The 19,536-nt window shown below is 40.4% G+C and overlaps 1 protein-coding gene across 8 annotated transcripts in view; it reads right to left on the minus strand.

The window, feature by feature from the left end:
* Nucleotides 1-246: 246 nt before the first annotated feature.
* The window catches only part of nr2c1 (nuclear receptor subfamily 2, group C, member 1), a 92,794-nt gene continuing 73,504 nt past the window's right edge, over nucleotides 247-19,536 (minus strand). For 4 of the 8 annotated variants that reach the window (XM_052033445.1, XM_052033441.1, XM_052033439.1 and 1 more), the window contains 5 exons: nucleotides 18,165-18,286; nucleotides 14,905-15,080; nucleotides 11,293-11,430; nucleotides 8,416-8,521; nucleotides 247-2,245 (listed from right to left, as the gene is read on the minus strand). In XM_052033445.1, coding sequence (XP_051889405.1) covers nucleotides 2,071-2,245; nucleotides 8,416-8,521; nucleotides 11,293-11,430; nucleotides 14,905-15,080; nucleotides 18,165-18,286 — 717 coding nt within the window. In that variant the 3' untranslated portion in view covers nucleotides 247-2,070. The remainder of the gene's footprint in view (nucleotides 2,246-8,415; nucleotides 8,522-11,292; nucleotides 11,431-14,904; nucleotides 15,081-18,164; nucleotides 18,287-19,536) is intronic. The other 4 variants (XM_052033446.1, XM_052033444.1, XM_052033442.1 and 1 more) reach the window with 1 other exon arrangement.

Consider the following 19,536-nt stretch of genomic DNA (forward strand, 5'->3'; position numbering starts at 1 on the left):
GTTGTGGATGAATCAAATGGTGCAATTTCACATCACCAATGTTTGCTCCAGGGGGGTTTGTCAAGCCTTTATGTAAGAAACACATTTTCATTAATTATAGAATCTAGTAATTACATTGACCTAATATTCTTCTATGTGGTTTTTGAATGCGCCCTGAAAAGAGTAGACACGTTTTTAGAAATATACAAGAGCCTTGAGCACAGGGGTGGGTAGAGAGGAGTGGGCTTAAAGAATCAGACACAAAAATGATTTTTAAATTATATATTTTCTTTTTATACAAAATAGTCAACTTAAGTTATCCTGCAAAAGCTGGTGAGAAAGCTAGCAATAGAAGTTTCATTTGATACCGTTTCAGTTTCCGCCCCACCTGACTTCACAAACCAAAAAATAAAACCCTCACCCTACCTTCAAACAAAAAATACAACGCAGATTCTAACTTGATGGAAATCAGCAGCAGATTACGACTGCTGAATGGAAAAGGCTTCCTTCAAAGGAAGGAAAGCGGTTAGCGAAAGAAATCCAACAAAATAACAGGCGATGTAATCTCTAGTTCCTCAATACTAGCATTTCTTTCAGTTCCAAGTGTTTAACAGGACATTTTATAAAACTCTAAAGTTGAATATTGTAAACCACAATTCGTACAGAAAACATGTATTTGCAAATGACATTCCGTTAAACGTTCTGATGCAGGTAAAGTTTCCACTGTAATGCAGCAGAAACATTGGCGCAACACTAAAACTGGCTAAACCTGTAACTGTACAGACTAAATACCTAGCAACGATTTTCATTTTATTGGAACATAAACTTGAAGTCAATTATTATGCCTCAGGAGGTATTAGCACAAAGAAAATTGTGTTCAGGCCAAGACTTCTGGGCCTTTCACTGAAAAAAAAGGTTATTTTCCAGCAATTTTAAATGTGAAAATAGCAACATTTATTCAAATTTCTGTTTACGGTATCTGCCACTGGTATTCTTTGTGGAAGTAGGAACATCCATTTCTCTCCCTCTGCCTGCTAAATTCCAGATTCTACGATGTATTAATAGACTTTAAACAGGGTAATGGCTGAAAAATCAAAATTCAGGGGTGGGGGGAGGGGTGGCGGGGAAAGAAACTGGGATATTTAATGGGAATAAAACTTTGCATTGGTGGTTTCTCGACAGCTATCAAAGTGCTACAGTAAGGTTTTTTTTTACAGCTGCTTTTTTTTTAAAAAAAACATCCAATTTGAGTTAAATTTGCTTCCTTTTAATTAGTACTTCTGTGCGTGACTTCAATATAGAAGTGAGACTGTTTCCTTAGGATGTATACTAATTGGGCCAGGTTGACGGTCCATTGAAGATCAGGTGTGCTTCAATGCACTTATAATTATGTAACTCTACAATGGACAGGATGACTAAATCTAACATTAGCTTTGCATGGTAACACTGCAAAATATAATTTGTCTTGTCTCCTCATTTTCCTTATGTTCTTATTCATCAAAAAGGATACAGATGTGATATCAATAAAATTAAGCTACCAGATACAATGACACATTCATTTGATAAAGACAATTTGCCAGCTATTCACATAGTTGCCCAATACTTGCCCAAAAAGGTGTCTGGATCTACATCTAAATGTTATGCTATATACTGGAACAGTCTCAGACATGCAACATTGGTGCCTTATCAATATGTTACCGAGACATTAAACAAGCCCATTGTTCTCAAATGACTGTTTAGTCAAATACAGTCCTATAAAAATTAAAAAAAATTGGGGTAAACAAATATATGATCATGGCATTTTCAACCCAAGCTGTACACGCATTCTGCAAACTGCAGAAACTAACAATTTAAAAAAAGGAAGGGCTCATTCATGGTCACTTTTCTTTTATTACAACTGCTGTCAAGCACAATTCATCAATGAAAAATATTCACAGTCTAGTCCCCATGAATTGTTTTTCTTTCATTCTCTTTTAAAGACTACCCCGTGATTTTTTTTTTGTACATGAACAACCTGCAATTGTCCCTCATTGTTGAAGTGAAGGCGAAGAAGCTTCCAACAGGTTGCTATGATTGTTCATAGGTGTTAAATTACACTGCAGACCCTGTGATTTGACTGTTGTACTCTGCAGTTTCCATTCGCAATATGTAAGGTATTATACTGTCAATCTGCACATTTCCTATTAGTCCGGCAAAGAACAGTTCTTCTGTGATGGCAGAACTCATGAGTCGTAGTGCAGGCAATCTAAGAAGCAGTCTTGATAACCTGAAAAAAATTAAGTTATATGTGTGTTAGAACCTGAAGTTTGCTGTTCCAAGGAATTCACGCTTGCATCATATCAGCTAACAAATTTCATAATAGCTGCTTTGGTAAAATTACAGCCATATTCTCCATTTCTAGAAAATGTCATATTAATTTTTAATCTCACTGTTTGAAATGAAGGGGTTCACATGTACAAAAACCTTCATGCTCCCAGATAACCCACACGGATTACTTTTTTTGAAATATGGTCAACTGTTGCAAACAGGCAAATACCGTTGAAAACTGGTACACAACCTAGTGTGTGGAAGAGACCGTGATTCCCACATTGGCCTCGTCAGCCACCCCAAAACCCAAACAACTGGCAGGGGAGCGAGTCATCCTCGATCCCATGGGATAGCTGAGAGGAGGAGAAAGTGGTCTCACAAACAGTGAGAAACACATTAGCAGATCGTCTTCAATTGTGCTGATTATGGAATAAACGTTGATCAGCAAATCCCAAGCTTCATGTTTTGGCACAGGACCGATCACAGCCGAATGTGGAGACGGGTTTTGGTTTAACGACTGTTGGATAGACAGTACAACACGTTTGATAGTGGACCCTTGCTCAGAACTGAATTAGAATGTGAGACTACATACTGTGCTCACTTTCTTTAGCACGACCATGTGATCAATGTACAGCTCCTGTTACAGTTTGATCGGCCTTCATTCCTCAACAAAATGACCAAAGGGAAAACAGAAAATATTGCAAGTGCACAATTGTCCAACAGATCGGCAGAAGGGAATTAAAGGTTAACATGTCGGTTGAAAGCTCTCGATGGGGATACTGCCCCAGACCTGAATCTCTTCTGCCTTTTTTGATACTGGAAGATCTCCTATTGTTTGATCATCTCACAGAACCACACTGCAGGAAATACTACGGTGAGCTGTAACTTTCAATGTTATGAAACTATATCTCCATATCAATTATTGTTTTAAAAAAATTACATGATATCCTGGTACAGTATTCTATTTTTAGTTATGTAGCAAGTGCTTGAACATGACTGGTTCTGAGGAACAGCAACTATTTTCTGGGACTGGACCTTCACATCAAAGACACAAAAATAGGTGGCGTTAAAAGCAGTGCATTTCTTGGAAGTATTTAATCACAAAATATTAACAGATTAAACAAATAAGGAATGAGTGGGAAATGGATTTCAAAGCAAACAAATATGCAGTAAGTGGTCTTCATGGCAAAAAGGATAGGTTGGAGTTCTAACTAAATGATAAAAACCTGAAGACAATATGGTTCAAGGAGCCTTAGTAATCTACGCACACAGATCTTTACAACATCGTGGACGGGTACAGAAAATAATCAACATGACTAACAGAACTGTGGCCTTTGTTTCTAGAAGATCAAAATCGGGTTTATCAAGTTATTAAAAGTTAATGCAATTAAAATATAAATAGCAACTTCAATGCTGGTTCAACTGCACGGAACACAGGGCGCAAGGCGGGCTTGAACTACCCTGTCCTTTGCTATTCAAATGAAAATTAGAATCTCATTTAAGCTCTGGTTTCACCACATTTCTTAATTTATAGGTCTTGTCTTTATCATCACACTTGCGTGTTAATCTGCTTTGAAATTTGGCTTTAGTAACAACAGTTGGGCTTCTAACTGCACGAGTATCCATGTACACCATTTATCGTAATGTTATGGAAGGTTAGGTTGCACATTACAACCAGCAGCAAATGAATTGATTATTACAAATACTATCTGACAAATCAAGAAAGAATAAAGCGACTGCCCTGAGAGACAGTAATAAATACTAACATGATAATTTGTGAAGTGGGTCAATTGATTTAGTGGAAGAAAAAAGTCAAAATTTCCTCTATTTTTTGCTGCCAATTTTGACTGAACTTCAAATGTAAATGCCTGAATATTGTTCTTAATTTACCTTGTTAATCTAAGCAAATACTTCAGAAATGCACTGAATCGATTAAATACAGAAGGAATCAATGGTAAAGTATTAAGAGCATAGAACACAGCATTTGAAATATTCAGCATGAAACATGGTCTCCTAAAACTCAAATGAGATGGGCTTGTTGGGTCAGTGTCACGATTTGTCAAAACCTGCCTGAGAAATCAATAAATGACAGTGATTACTGTCAAAGCAGCATGCAAAAATTATCGGGCAGCTTATACTGCCCTCGTCCTAATTGCACTGCCACATTAATGCAATTCAAACCGTCAACAGAGGCAGCACTGTCAAATGCATGATACATAATTCAGTGCCACCATCTACAAAGTCACCAAGTCTAGCAGAATGGGCTACAAATATGAATTTGTGTTTACAGGAGTTAGAGGCAGCTTCCCTGGTCTTGTGCCCAACACCCGAGAGACACACGTCATCCCACAGCAACCCTCACCACAGTCACATCACTTGGGAGTGAGATAGTGCAGGCAGAGGTCCAAGTCCAGACCAAATGATAGCGAACAGGCCGGGAGTGGGGCAAGAGTTGGGTGGTAGAAAGTTGTGCCAGAAGATTGGCACGGAGGTAAGGGCAAGTCAACGCATCAGGGGAGATCAAGATTCAGGATTAGGTCATTGGAATGGAGTACTTAGGGACAATGACTCCAGAACTGGGGAAAGGGCACAGTGTTCAGCATTTCACAAAAAACCACGAGGCCCAGTAACACTGGGGTGTCATCACAAGAGCAGCACAGAGTAAGATAACAGCCAGCAAGCGAAATCTGTGAATCTTCCTGTGAACAATCAAAGATTATTTATGAGCAATTGCCCAATTAGGCGTAAACACAATCATCCTGAAATAGTCATATAACGGGCATGATAAATGGGGAGGGGGGACGCGCGGGGGGGGGGGGACGGGAGGGGGTGGGACGCGAGAGGGAGGGGGTGGGACGCGAGAGGGAGGGGGTGGGACGCGGGGGGGACGACGCGCGGGGGGGACGACGCGCGGGGGGGACGACGCGCGGGGGGGGGACGAGAGAGAGAGGGGACGAGAGAGAGAGGGGACGAGAGAGAGAGGGGACGAGAGAGAGAGGGGACGAGAGAGAGAGAGAGAGAGAGGGGACGAGAACATTGGAAATGTCATTTCATTTGGAAGAAAAATGTTAATTTATCACGAATTTGTTGCAACAATTATTATGACTGTGTCGAACCTCAAAGGTGAACAGCTGAAAGAGTGGAGGGGAGTGTTCAGATATAGAGATTTCAGTGACACAAATGAAGATAACAATGATGTCCCTTGTAGCTTTTTGCTACATTAAAGTAACTACATAAATAGTTATTATTGTTACTTCCTTCATCAGTAGTGATGACTCTAATACATAAATATTTAACTTTGTTATTTCAGCCACACTGATCCCACACTACAAATCCGCTTGAATTAATAATTTCCTATCAACTTCAGTATCTTTGCTTTTCTCCCAAAAAAACAACTGTTTTTAAACCTTGGACAATGCTGTAACTGTGCTGTGTGTATCCCAGAACACATATGGAACTACGTAAATTACTGGAGCATTACCACATCATGAAATTAAACGTTTTTCTTTGGCAACGTGAGTGAGAAAACATATTTGATAGCGATGCCCAATGGTGGTGAAAGAACAACATTCAATGACTCTGAAGTAAGTCACGATGACAAAATATCAGTACAGAATCAGAAGATATGCTGGTGCTGGTCAACAGAGTAACTACACAGCCTGATCCCACCGTCCAGCGCTGGGCCCAGAGCCCTGCTGGTCGTGACTCTGTGCACATGGTGAGGGTTTCTGCCTCCACCACTCTCTGGTACAGTGAGTTCCAGACACCCACTGCTCTCTGGGTTTTAAAGGAGCAACGAGCACCTTGTATTAGGTAGGCTACAACCTAATGGCATGAACACAATTCCAGGCAACTCACTCCCCTGCTGATCTTTTCTCACTCCTCCTGATCCAGCCACGGTTCGCTCACACACTCGTCCTTCCAACCAACCACCCACCCACCCGTTACCCAGTTCCTTTCCCCTTCCCCACCTGGGTTCCATCTATCACCCACACACTTAACCCACTCCGTCCCTCAACACCTTCCTTTCTGATCAGATTCCATAACCTGCAACCCCTTGTTGAACCCATTATCATCTCCCAGCCTCTGTCGCTGTCTGCGCCCCTCCCTCCCCTACCTGCCCATCAACCCCTCCTCACCTGGATCCTCCCATCACTTGCCAGCTCCTACCTCCACCCTCCCGCTCCTCTTTATACCAGCCACCTCCCCTTTACACTCAGTCCTGATGCAGGGTCTCGACCGGAAACATCAACTATCCCTCTGCCTCCACAGATACTGCATGACCCACTGAGTTCTTCCAGCAGTTTTTTTTGCTAAGATCCCAGCATCTGCAGTCTCGTGTCTGTTTTTTTTAAAAAGAAAAAAAAACAGCATCTCCCCTCTAATCTTCTATCATTAAAACCATACCTCTGTTTCTGACTCTGCTAATGGAAAAATATCCTTATTTACTCTACCCTGCACACAGCCCAGCGCATCACAGACACCAGCCTCCCCTCCTTGGACTCTGTCTTTACCTCTCGTTGTCTTGATGTAGCAGCCAGCATAATCAAAGACCCCACCCACCCGGGACATTCTCTCTTCTCTCCTCTTCCATCAGGTAGAAGATACAGGTGCCTGAGGGCACGTACCACCAGACTTAAGGACAGCTTCTACCCCACTGTGATAAGACTATTGAACGGTTCCCTTATACGATGAGATGGACTCTGACCTCACGATCTACCTTGTTGTGACCTTGCACCTTACTGCACTGCACTTTCTCTGTAGCTGTGACACTTTACTCTGTACTGTCATTGTTTTTACCTGTACTACATCAATGCACTCTGTACTAACTCAATGTAACTGCACTGTGTAATGAATTGACCTGTACGATCGGTTTGTAAGACAAGCTTTTCACTGTACCTCGGTACAAGTGACAATAATAAACCAATACCTCATAATTACACGCATCTCATGAATGTCTCCTCCTCTGTTCTAAAGAAAATAATCTTAACTTTTCTGATCTTTCTTCATGGCTAGTTTTCCCAGTGCTGGAAACGGCCTCTGCACTCTCTTCAGTCTCTCCAGTGGAATCACAACTTTCCTGCAATGTGACCAATACCGTATGCAGTACCTCAGCTGTAGCCTGTGGTTGTACACAGTTCTAGCATTAACTCCCTGCTCTTACACTGCCTGCCTCAGGTGAAGGAAAGAACCCCACAAGCCTTTTCAACGACCCTACTGACCTGAACTGTTACCTTTACGGTTTTGTGGATGTACATTCCCTCTTCCACACCACTCAACATCCTCCCATTTATTGTACATTCCCCACTTGTTGCACCTCCCTAGGAACTCAAATTTTATGTAAAAAAATATTCCAAATGCCAACACTGCTTAGAATGCAATAGTCAAATTTTAATCCTGACCACACAACATGGTAGTGATGTTGAAATGCTATGTGATTCAGATCCAATAGCTATGAGAGTGAATCAACATTTCTGTGGGGAATTTTGAAGAATTGCACACAAAATCCTGCAAGAAATAGGATGGCAAGTCAAGTGTCCAGGTGCAACCTGGACCACAGGCTCTTCTGAAATTGGGCACATTAGTTGTCGAGATTAGTTGTTAGCACTTCAAGAGGCAGCTCATCAAATATTTAGCCCTGCTCTATCACTGGTCAAGTCTGAAGTAGAAACAAACTCCCTCAACTATTGCTGATGGGCACCTGTGGTCCCTTTCAGAGTGAAGAATTGGGAAAAACTAAATGGGGCTGGTACATGCATGTACCAGCTGATTATGCCACATATTTTGCAGAAGAGTCTTGAGGTAGCTGCTGGACCATTGTGTTTGTAAACTGGTCCACAGTTGATTTTAAGTGACCACCAGGATTGCCTAACAATAGCCAAGACCAGCATGGAGATTAGGTGCAAACTGTGCTGAGAAACTGATTCACACTGCACCAGTTTTCTGCCTCAAAAATATAGCAAATGGACACCAATTTCCACTCTCGGATACCCAAAATGACTTTGGAGAATGTGACCCATATTGAGTGGCATCTCAGTCCCACCTGAGAAACACATTTGACACCCAGTGCCCCGTAGATAATCCAAATCTTGCTGCAACAGAGCCTGTGAAGAACACATTTCCTCATACCTGTAAGAATCATCTGGGTAGGCTTTTGCTTCATAATCCTGCAGTTCCATGTATGCCTTCTCTTGAAACTTGTCAATCTGTGCGGCATTAATTAGGCCTGGGTGGTCTACAGAAGTAAAATAAAATATTCTTAAAATGCTGCTCATACTTTATAACCCGAAGGAAAAATATAAAGCCTCTATTTTGTGGCTGTGAATGACCTAGAAGCTTTCACTCTTCACAACCATTACACCATGGAGTTGACAAACTTGAACATAATTAATTAAAAGTGAAATTACTATCAGCTATTCATCTACCACAGGATTTCCTGTTGAAGTCCACAAAATTGGCAATTTTTTTTGTAGACACGAGCGACTGCAGATGCTGGAACTAGGAGCAACACACAAAGTGCTGGAGGAACTCAGTGGGTCAGGCAGCAGCTGTGGAGGGAACTTGGCTGCCAAAGCTAATTAGAGGAACAGCACCTCATATTCCGCCTGGGCAGTCTCCAACCTGGCGGCATGAACATCGAATTCTCAAACTTTCGGTAACTGCTCCCCCTCTGTCCTCTCCAACTCCTCCCCCCGCCCCCAACCACCAGTTTTCTTTTCTCACTCCTCCTGATCCATTGGCCCCAATCACCTTATCTTTGCCCCCCCTCCCCCACCCTCTGTGCCCATCACCCACACACTGCTCCCACTGGTTCCCCCCAACCTCCCTCTAATTCCAGGCTCCACCTTCCTCTCCTATCAGATTCCATCATCTGCAGCCCTTTGCTGCCTCCACCTCTCACCTCCCAGCCTCTGTTGCTATTTCCATCCTCCTCCATCTGCTTACCCCTGCTCCTCGCCTGGATCCACCTGTCACCTCTTGCTACATTCCTCCCCCCACCTCTTTATACCGGCCCTCTCCCCTCTATCTTTCAGCCCAGATGAAGGGTCTCAACCCGAAATGTCGACTGTCCATTTCCCTCCATAGATGCTGCATGACACAGAGTTCCTACAGTGCTTTGTGTTGGCAATTTTTTGTGGTTATTGAATTAATAAAAACTTATTTTCCTGTACTTATTGTAAAAACCATCAACAAGTTGATCTCTGTTAAGTAAGGTGTAACAAAGTTTTTTTTTAAAACACAGAATACTAGGCCATTGCAGGTAAGCACTGCCAAGGCCCTGAGAAACTAATTGTATGCCTGGTGGATAATTCCCATGGAATAATTCTCAAAATTCCATAGCTTCTGAAAATAATTTTGTTTTGAAGACTAGGTCAATGATATTTTCAAGTTTCAACCACAAGCTCATCTGTACGTCCTAATCTTTATTTTGCTGTCTGCAGAATGATTAAAATGTCAACTAAAAATTAGAGTTTTGCTTCATGCTTTACTGTCTGTGAAAATACTTCAACACAATTTCTTTTCTTCCTCTTCCTGTACACAACACCTTGGTACATGTGACAACAATGAACCAATTTATGCTGCTGCTGAACCTCCTCCAAGGCGCATTGTTACCAAATGACAGAGACCAGCTGTAGTTGATGCTAGCACAAAAACAACAGTGGGGATAAAGGAAATCAAGATCCGAGATTATAGAAAGGTTCGCACCTCCCAAAAAAAAATCGAGCAATGTCACTTGTACCATAAAATCCAGAACAAACTGTCAACTCTCCAGATCTAAAGTATCTCGCAGGGATAGGACAGTATACATTTCTGCTTACTCACGTCAGTGGGATCAATAGCTAAATATAGATAATTGAGAGGAAGATGTGATGAAGTAGTGCCCAGAGGGCAAAGTTGGCCTGCTTTATAGCCTGCCTGCTTATCTAACGTTGTTCCTAGTATGATAAGATGGAATCTTGACCTCAAAATCTACCTCATCATGGCCTTGCACCTTACTGTCTTGTCTGCACGTTCACTGTAACACTGCATTCTGTTGTTTTTCCCTTGTACTACTTCAATGTACGATGTGACAAAATGATCTGTATGGATGGCATGCAAAACAAAGTTTTTCACTGTACCTCAGTACATGTGACAATAATAAACCAATTTACATTAAAACTAACATGCAAAATGGGCACTTTACCCTCTATTATTATGATTTGCTCTCTGTATACATGAAAACCTATGCCTGGATGACTAACTTAGAAAATCTACACTTGTACACATCTGTAGATGTATTCATTTTCTGAAAACATGCGTGGATCAATAAACCATTTAATTTTCCTATAAAGTCAGTTGAGTTAATGTCATTTCCTGAACAAGTTCCCAAACAGGAATAACCAATTTAACATCTATTGGTATATTATTGTCACTTGTACCGAGGTACAGTGAAAATCTTGTCTTACAAACCAATCGTACAGGTCAATTCATTACACAGTGCAGTTACATTGAGTTAGTACAGAGTGCATTGATGTAGTACAGGTAAAAACAATAACAGTACAGAGTAAACTGTCACAGTTACAGAGGAAGTGCACTGCAATGGAAACATTAAAATATTAATCCTTAGGTGAGTGAAAATTACCAGGTTATTTTACTGTTAAATGCAAATATTTTCAATGTTCACTTTTGTGACTGTATAAAAGTCCAGCCTTGAGATTTTTTGCTTTTCTACCATTCTCAGGAAAAAAAATAGAAAGTTCAGCAAAATGTTCTGATGATGTGAAATGTTTTGCTGCTGCTGCTTTCAAAAAGGGAAGTGGACAAATAGTTAAATTGGGGGAATTTGAAGTAGCCTAGAGAAGTATGAAGGGAATGGGACTTAGTGAGATAGGTCCGGGAAAGGTTCCAGAGAGCTAACCCACGCATAAAATGGCCACAGTTGGTGCTGTAAAGTTCGAGCAGATTTTAGGAAGTCACACACTATTTTGGTCAGATTGTCTTTATATAGATTCAAACTTTCTTCACCTGGACTAAAGAGGACAATTGCCTTCAGATAGGCATACTCGTATCCATCCAGAGATAGTTTAACCATGCTGTTACAGAACTCCTGCAGTTTCCAGATATGCTCCATCACCACTTTCACGCGGTCTGCTGACAATTTATCTGTTTATTAAAAACAAAAAATATCACCATGACTCACTCAAAATAAACTGATTAAATAGAACAAAATCCTCATTACAAAATGGGAACAATCAATTCTTAACTGCTGCACTGATTTCTCCCCCACCCCATTATTCTGTTCACAGAGACTATATTAATTTCCTGTGAAATTCTCCTGCATTTTCCCCAGGTGTCCTCTTGCAGCCTCCCAACTTGAGAATGGGAGCTCCCAGTCTTCTTAAAACATGCAAAATCCAAATACTTACAATATAGTACTGGACACTAACCTTACCCCACTGCACTAATGACAAACATTTCCCAGTAATTGAAATAATAAATTGACATCAATATTTCTTCCTTCATGCAAGTGGAAGTTAATTTGCTGCACAGCTCTCCCACGGTTAACAGAGGAGGTTAGGCTGCTAAAGAACCTTTAGTTATGCAAACATTCGTGTAGCAGCAGGTATAGTAAACCCTTAAATTTTGTGGGGTATACTAGCTGCTGTGGATGGTGAGAAAAGTCAGAAACTAGTCAATCTCCTGCCAGGAAGGATGCAGTCAAAGGCAAACCATGCTTGTTTTGACAAGCCAAGGCACACAGATTGTTCATTGAATAGCCATTGCTACCAGATAGAAGAGTGCAAATGGAGTCTTACTCCCACCCACTCCCCATTTTAAATAGCTATTTATTGAACAGACTCCTTCCCATAAATCCAGTCAAAAAAGAAAGTTAAAATGATACTTTTAAGGGCCCATGTTTGAAAGACAAACGCGTTCCCTACTTTTCCTTGGAGCAATAAAATCTTTGCCAAGTGACAAGTTAAATCGAATGAAGTCCTTTGTTGGAGCAAAGATTTGTTAAGTAAATAACTGGGGGAGAGCTGTACTTTCACAGTAACTCAAAACATTTTTAACCCTTGGTCCTTAATTTTTAAACAGGTACGATGACCCAGTGGCTGCAGAACTATACCAGCTGCCCACAAGCTGCGAGTTCAAGCCCCATCATAGCAAGTAGTGCAACTGAATATCATATGTTTGGAGCTACCGTCAGAAAAGTAACTTTAAGCATGCTGGATAGCTGCAATAACCACAACTGTTTCATTAACAACCTTCGGGGAATGGAACCTGCTGTCAGCTGTCACTCACTTTGTAGCATTCACCCATCTGAGCATATTGTGGGGGGTTTGTCCCAATCAAGAGACTTGAGCCTAAAAGTCTATACCGATATTTCACTATACCGAGGGAGTGGTATACTCTCAAAGGTCCTGACTTCCAGAAGAGGTGTTAAACTAAGGTTTCCACTGTGCTTCTAGGCAAATGATATAGTATCATGAGATTTTTTTTTTTGCAAAGAACGTCAGGGAGGTTCTCTCTACTGTCCTATATTTATCCCTTCATCGATATCACAGACACAGGGTGCTTGCTATGCTTAAATTGTCTGCTGTGTTTTCTGGATCACAAGTGACTAACAAAGCATTTCATTGGGTGTAAAACACTTCTGGACTTGAGCACTTTGTAGGTTCCCCAGTCACACAGTTCTCTCAGTAACATTACAATGAAAGAGGAAAACTGGATTCACAGGTTAGTGCAAGGCAAACTACAGAAACATCCCCGAGTTCCATCACTGCTTTATGCAGCTCACAGAAGGGACATATCATTTGGCTGCTAGGCATTCTCCCTCAAGATCATGAAATGTGCCATGAAAACAGTTGTCCTCTGAACCTGTTCAGGCATCCAATAAGATCATGGCTAATCTATGTCTTCATTACATCTTCCCACCTTCATTCTCTAATGCTGCCTTAACAAAATTCCCAGATTTCAACTGACAGGAACAAGGAGGATTATTTCTCGGGAGATCAGGTGGGAAGTGGAGTGTCAGATCTCCACCAGGTGAAGTGTGTTTTCCGAGCTCATCCTCGAATGGCCTCTAACTTTATGACGATCCTCCTTGTTCTAAACCTGCCTGCAAAAATAGTTTCTCTTTATTTATCAAATCTTTTAATCATTTTCCAACACCTCAATAAGATCAGTCCTACAGAGGGAAACACGGAGCTATTCTGCTCTCATAATGTGACTATTTCAGCTGTTATCATTCAGGTGAACCTGTACCACCAGGTACAATGCCCAGAAATGAATCCTGTCTCTAGCATTAAATACATGTGTGGTATAGCCTCCACCCACTATCATTTCACTCACTTTGAAATGAAAGGCAATTTTTTTTTCTAGTCCAAAGTGAATGACCTCGTTCTTCTCACATTGAACTCCATTGACCAGAATTTTACCAATATTCGGTGGCAACTTCCTGCTCCCCCTACTACACTTACCCATGTCACCCAATTTGGTGTCATCAGCTAACTTGGAAATATGGCTCTCTATTCCTTCAGCCAAGTCATTTACAAATACAGCAAAAAGTTGTCATCCCAGAGCAGATCCTTGGGGAACTCCACTGGTCAGATTTAGCCATTTGGAATATATGCCCATTTCTTCTACCTCCTACCTTAAATAATTTCCTATCTATGCTAATTAATTGCCTCAAATTCCATGCACCCTAATTTCTTACATTTCTTCTGTGGAAATGTATTGTTTACTGGAAAAACACAAATGTAACATACATAGACACTTATCTGCCAGATTAGTGACCTCCTCTAAAACAACGAAATGACTTCAGACTTCCACTTAACGATTCCCGAATCAAAAGATTTTTAGGAGGTTGGGATTACAGGAAGTACATTTTCTACTTTGAACACTCCTGGCTGGAGACCTTCAGGCCCTGGTAATTTGTCCATAGTAGTCTCATTATTAGATCTAATATTAAAGGAAATTGGAAAAAAAACAATTTCCTCTCCACTTTGCTTTATTCATGTCTATTCCTTTATCATCCTCCTCTACTGAGCAGTCTGATGCAAAACAATTATTTAGGATGTTCATCATTTCTGTTTTCTCAATTACATCTTTAAAAGCTCATATCACCAAATCTATTCACCAGCTCCATTCTTTTTAAAAAAAAACCTGAAATGTCCTTTGTATCCTGCACAACTTTTAAACTTCCGTTTTAAAAATTCCTATTACCTCCTTTATAGCCCCCTTTAGTTTATGCTCTACGCCAGTTTTGACTTCCACTATTCTTTATATTTGCATAATTCCTGATTTAGACTATCATGCATTTATAATACAAACATTTTCATTTTCTGTATTACTCAATGATACAGTATTTCAGTGCAGAGATGGGCTCTGTCACTTCATGGTATAGCACCAGAGCCCACACATGCCTCATTACACCGTGATACAACGTTTCAAAGATAGCATACACATGCTCTGAACTCCACGGTACAGCACTTCAAAGTACACATGCACTATTAATGAGAGCAGCATTTTAGATGCCACATTACTCTATGATACAGCATTTTCACAACACACACAGAATATCACGACACACACATGCTCTATTATTCTATGATACAGCATTTCAGAACACACATGAATCAACCGTTTGAAGATTAGCTCCCTGCCAACCTTGCTGGAGACTTGTCTGCAGATGGTTAACGATTGCAGTGAGTATGGTTGATAAATTCATCACTTGGGAACACTGGGCAAGACCAAGTGTAAAGAGTTCATTCCAACAAGCTCGTACCAAAGCTGTATTATTGTCTGGCCTGTGGAAAGAAACAATTTAAAATTCTTAATCCTTAATAAAATCGTGATAAAGAAATAATATTATATAGTATACAAATTACATTTTTTAATTATCCAATAACTTCTTAAATAAACTGTTAGATGGAGATCCTGTCTGATCAATATGAATTTTTTCAAAGAGATAACGACAGGTACCCATGATCAAGCACACAGTAAGGCCTTTGACAAATTCTCACGAGAAACTGGTCCAAAAAGGTTACAGCCCACGGGATCCACAACATGTTGGCAAATTGGATCCAAAACTGGCTTGTTAATAGGAAGCAGGTGATGGTGGAGGGTTCCTTTCGCAATGAGAAAGCTCTGACTAGTGGTGTACCACAGGTATTGGTGCTGGGGCCCTCATTGTTTGTTATAATCTTTATGATTTGGATGATACAATAACTTATGTTGTTGATAGTGAGGAGGTTAGTCCCAGGCTACAGGACGATATCAAGTTGGTAAGATAGGAAGAACAATGGCAGATGGAAGTTAATCCTGGTAAGTGTGAGACAATGTAGTTTGGGAGGACATAAAAAATTAATGGTAGGGCACAAGGGAGTCCGGAGACATTGGTGTACTAGTTCAAAGATCCATGAAGGTGGCAGCACAAGTAAATAAGATAAATTGTTTTTTTATTGTCACATGCACCCAAGTACAGTGAAAAACTTGTATTGCATACCGTTCATACAGGTCAATTCATTACACAGTGAATTGAGGTAGTACAAGGTAAAACAATACAGAATGCAGAATAAAGTGTAACAGTTACAGAGAAAGTGCAGTGCAGGTAGACAGTAAGGTGCAAGGTCATAAGGTAGATTGAGGTCAAGAGTCCATCTTATCGTACTACTTCTTAGAGACATAGAACTTAGATTTAAAAGAGTGGAATGATTATAATGGAATTGATGAGTGGATCTCCAGGAGGCAGCTTGCAAAGACTCGCCACGCTCCGGCACTGAGAAAGCATATGGATTGCTTGTCTTCATTAGCCAGGGGACAGAATATAAAAGCAGAGAGGTTACGGTACAACTTTATAGAACAATGGTTCGGGCACAGCTGGAGTACTGTGCGCAGTTCTGCTCACCACACTATAGGAAGGAAGGATGGATGGATTTGCACTGGAGAGGAAGCAGAGGAGATTCATCAAGTTGTTGTCTGGCCAGAGATGGAACATTTCAGTTATGAAGAGGGACTGAATAGACTGGATTTGTTTACCTTGGAGTGGAGGAGGCCGATGGAGGGATGAAACCTGAGAGGCATACAAAAATATAGAGGGGCATAAATAGGATAGACAGTACGAAGCTGTTGTCCATTGCAGCCTCTATGGAAGGCTATGGAGCAATTGGTGATAAATGGGATTAGTGCTGATAGACACTTATGGAGACACCAGAGACTGCAGATGCTGGGATCTGGAGCAACACACAATCTGCTGGAAGAACTCAGTGGGTTGAGCAGCATCTGTGGGAAGAAAGGAATTGCTGACGTTTCGGGTTGAAACCCTGCATCAGGTCCCGAAACGTTGACAATTCCTTACCTCCCACAGATGTTGCTTGACCAGCTGAGAGTTCTTCCAGCAGATTGTTTATCTGTATGGACATGTTGGGCTGAAGGGCCTGTTTATGAGCTCCATGATTTTATGACTATGTACTATTTTGACATGCATAATACAGCCTATATTTGTCTACTGGATAAATATATATCTGTATTTATGCATGTCAGCATATCCCAGCTTTGAGTCCTGTTTCACTATACTGCTTCACCTCCTGTACCTTCACCTCTCAGAAACCACTTCATCCTTCCTCTGGCTTTTTCCATTCTGTTACCCTTTCAGTCATTACCAACTAAGCCTTGCAAATTTTCGTCAAGGTTCCTCTTCACCATCCTGAAAGCTTACTAAACTCTTGGATTATTATTGTTGTTATTCACACTAGGCTTCCAATGCCAAAAAATAAATTACTGACACTCACTCCAGCTTTGCCAATCTTAATTGAAACAGATTCTGTTTCATGACCGCCTAGAATGACATGAACAAGTTCTGCAACTCCACAGAACAGTCACTTGGAGAAAGTCACCAAGAAGCACATGGTAGTTTATTAACGTGATACAAAAATGTATCAGAAGATTCATCTTATTTATTGGTATCAGTTTATTATTGTCACTTGTACTGAGGTACAGTGGAAAAACTGTCTTGCATACCAATCGTACAGGTCAATTCATTGCACAGTGCAGTTACATTGGGTTAGTACAGAGTGCATTGAGGTGGTACAGGTAAAAACAATAACAGTACAGAGTAAAGTGTCACAGCTACAGAGAAAGTGCAGTGCAATAAGGTGCAAGGTCACAACAAGGTAGATCGTGAGGTCAGAGTCAATCTCATCATATAAGGGAACCGTTCAATAGTCTTATCACAGTGGGATAAAAGCTGTCCTTAAGCCTGATAAATACACATTCTTTCTTTTACATGGAATATGGAAGACAACTAATCCAGCAAGTATGCTGAACAATTTGCTTCCTAAAGATATACAAAGGGGCATAAATATGCCGTTAACTAATTTAGAACAGATGCTTATGTTTTATATATGCATTTGCTCACAGAAACAGATTTGTTCATAAAACTGTTCAACGACCATAGATCTTTCATATCCCTTTTAGAACAGAGACATCTTTCTGAGCACGAAGTCAGAGGTTGAGTCCCTGCGATGCTTTCACTAATGATACCCAGTAATATTAGTTGCCACAACTGATTCCTTCTTTTAAAAAGGTACTTGAAAACAATAATAGATTTGCTTGAATATATAAAAGTTTAGCTAATTTATCTGTCAAAAAGAGATACAAATATATAGTTACACTGTCAAGTATTAATCTGGATCCTGAAATTTACAAGCAAATTCCAGCAAATAATCTGAATGAAATCATGAGTAGTGGCCTGACAAAGACAAGCCAGATCTACAGACAAAAGATCAAAACTGTACAATGTAGCTCATGGCATGGGAACACTGCACATACATGTCTCAATAAGCTCTAAATGACAAATTGAAATACAAGATTGTTAAAACTCGATCACTAACCCAAGAGCCTGGAAGGCTGGAATAGACCTTGCCCAATGCATGGAAAGGAACAGTAATCTTGAAGCAGACTCGCAGATGTAGTGCACATTCAGGTACTCTGGCATTGGTGACGGCATTGTTAACTGTAGATAGCAAACAAGAACTTTAACATCAAGTTATTCTATTAGTGCAAAATTTCCTTCTGTGGTAAAGGAATTTCAGTTTGCAGTCGCAACATTAATAAAAACAAATCATGTTCTTGACAACAATCTAGTTGATTTCTCATAACTTCTAAATTCAGATTAGTTGAATAGGTATTTGGATCTATTACACCATTTATGCAGGACATGGGACATCTTGATAGGACAGCCTTCACTTTTCTTCCCCATAGCATTACATGATGTGCAACCACAAGTACACAAGCGACAAATGCCAAACCCATTAGTCTCAAGGCTGCTGTTATAATTAACTACTGCACACTCAGAAGCAATGCCTTTAACATACAGCAACAGGGGCACACTCTTAACTCTGTAGCACTGGGAATTATATAAGCAGTACAAGCCAAAACTGCTGGTTGTGTCAGGAACCACAACCCTTAGAGCCCAAGCTGTCTAATGAGGAATTTCAAGGGACCTAATACGAGAGATACAAGATGGTAAAATAGAAAAGGCAGTGGCGATGTTATACAATACAAAAATAAGATTAAATCAAAAAGGTTATAACTAATCCCATGTTAATATGTCTATTATTGTGCAATTCACAATTTAAATAGATGGAAAAGGTTTAAACAATCTTACTTATAAATTTTGGGATTAGCCAAGACTACCTAAATCTAGAGATTAAGTCTCCATTATCAAAATTGGATGCACCGATCAAGAAAATCCAAGTGGTGTAGCTAAGCATCCCACGCCTCATTCTTCAGTGAGTTTGATGAAAAATTAGGGAACTGAAATAGTTCAAGTAGCCTAATAAACCAACACTTCAAATCAGTGATGCCTCTCAATGAGCTGGCATGTGTGAGAACTGCATCCAGCTGTTTCAGATGTGAAAGGTACAAGGACACCACCTGACTTAACTATAGGGGAATCCTCCCAGCATCCTGACCAATTCCTCAACCAATACCACCGATTTATTGTCCGATTAATTCATTGGGATATTGAGGGTTGCAACATAACACTAAATCCATTTACAGCACAAAAATATTTAGTTGCCTATAATGTGTTCTGTGATGTCCTGAGATCATAAAAAAAAGCTACACAGAGATACAAAATTCCTTCTTTCAAAGGCTATTAAGGGAAACATTGGCAAGCTTGCATTATTCTTCTCACTTGACTAAGGATTTACCCCAAATACACCATGGTCTGGTTGTGGTCATTTCTGGGTATGGGCTGAG

Source organism: Pristis pectinata, chromosome 19 (assembly GCF_009764475.1).
Source record: "Pristis pectinata isolate sPriPec2 chromosome 19, sPriPec2.1.pri, whole genome shotgun sequence".
NCBI classification, from domain to species: domain Eukaryota; kingdom Metazoa; phylum Chordata; class Chondrichthyes; order Rhinopristiformes; family Pristidae; genus Pristis; species Pristis pectinata.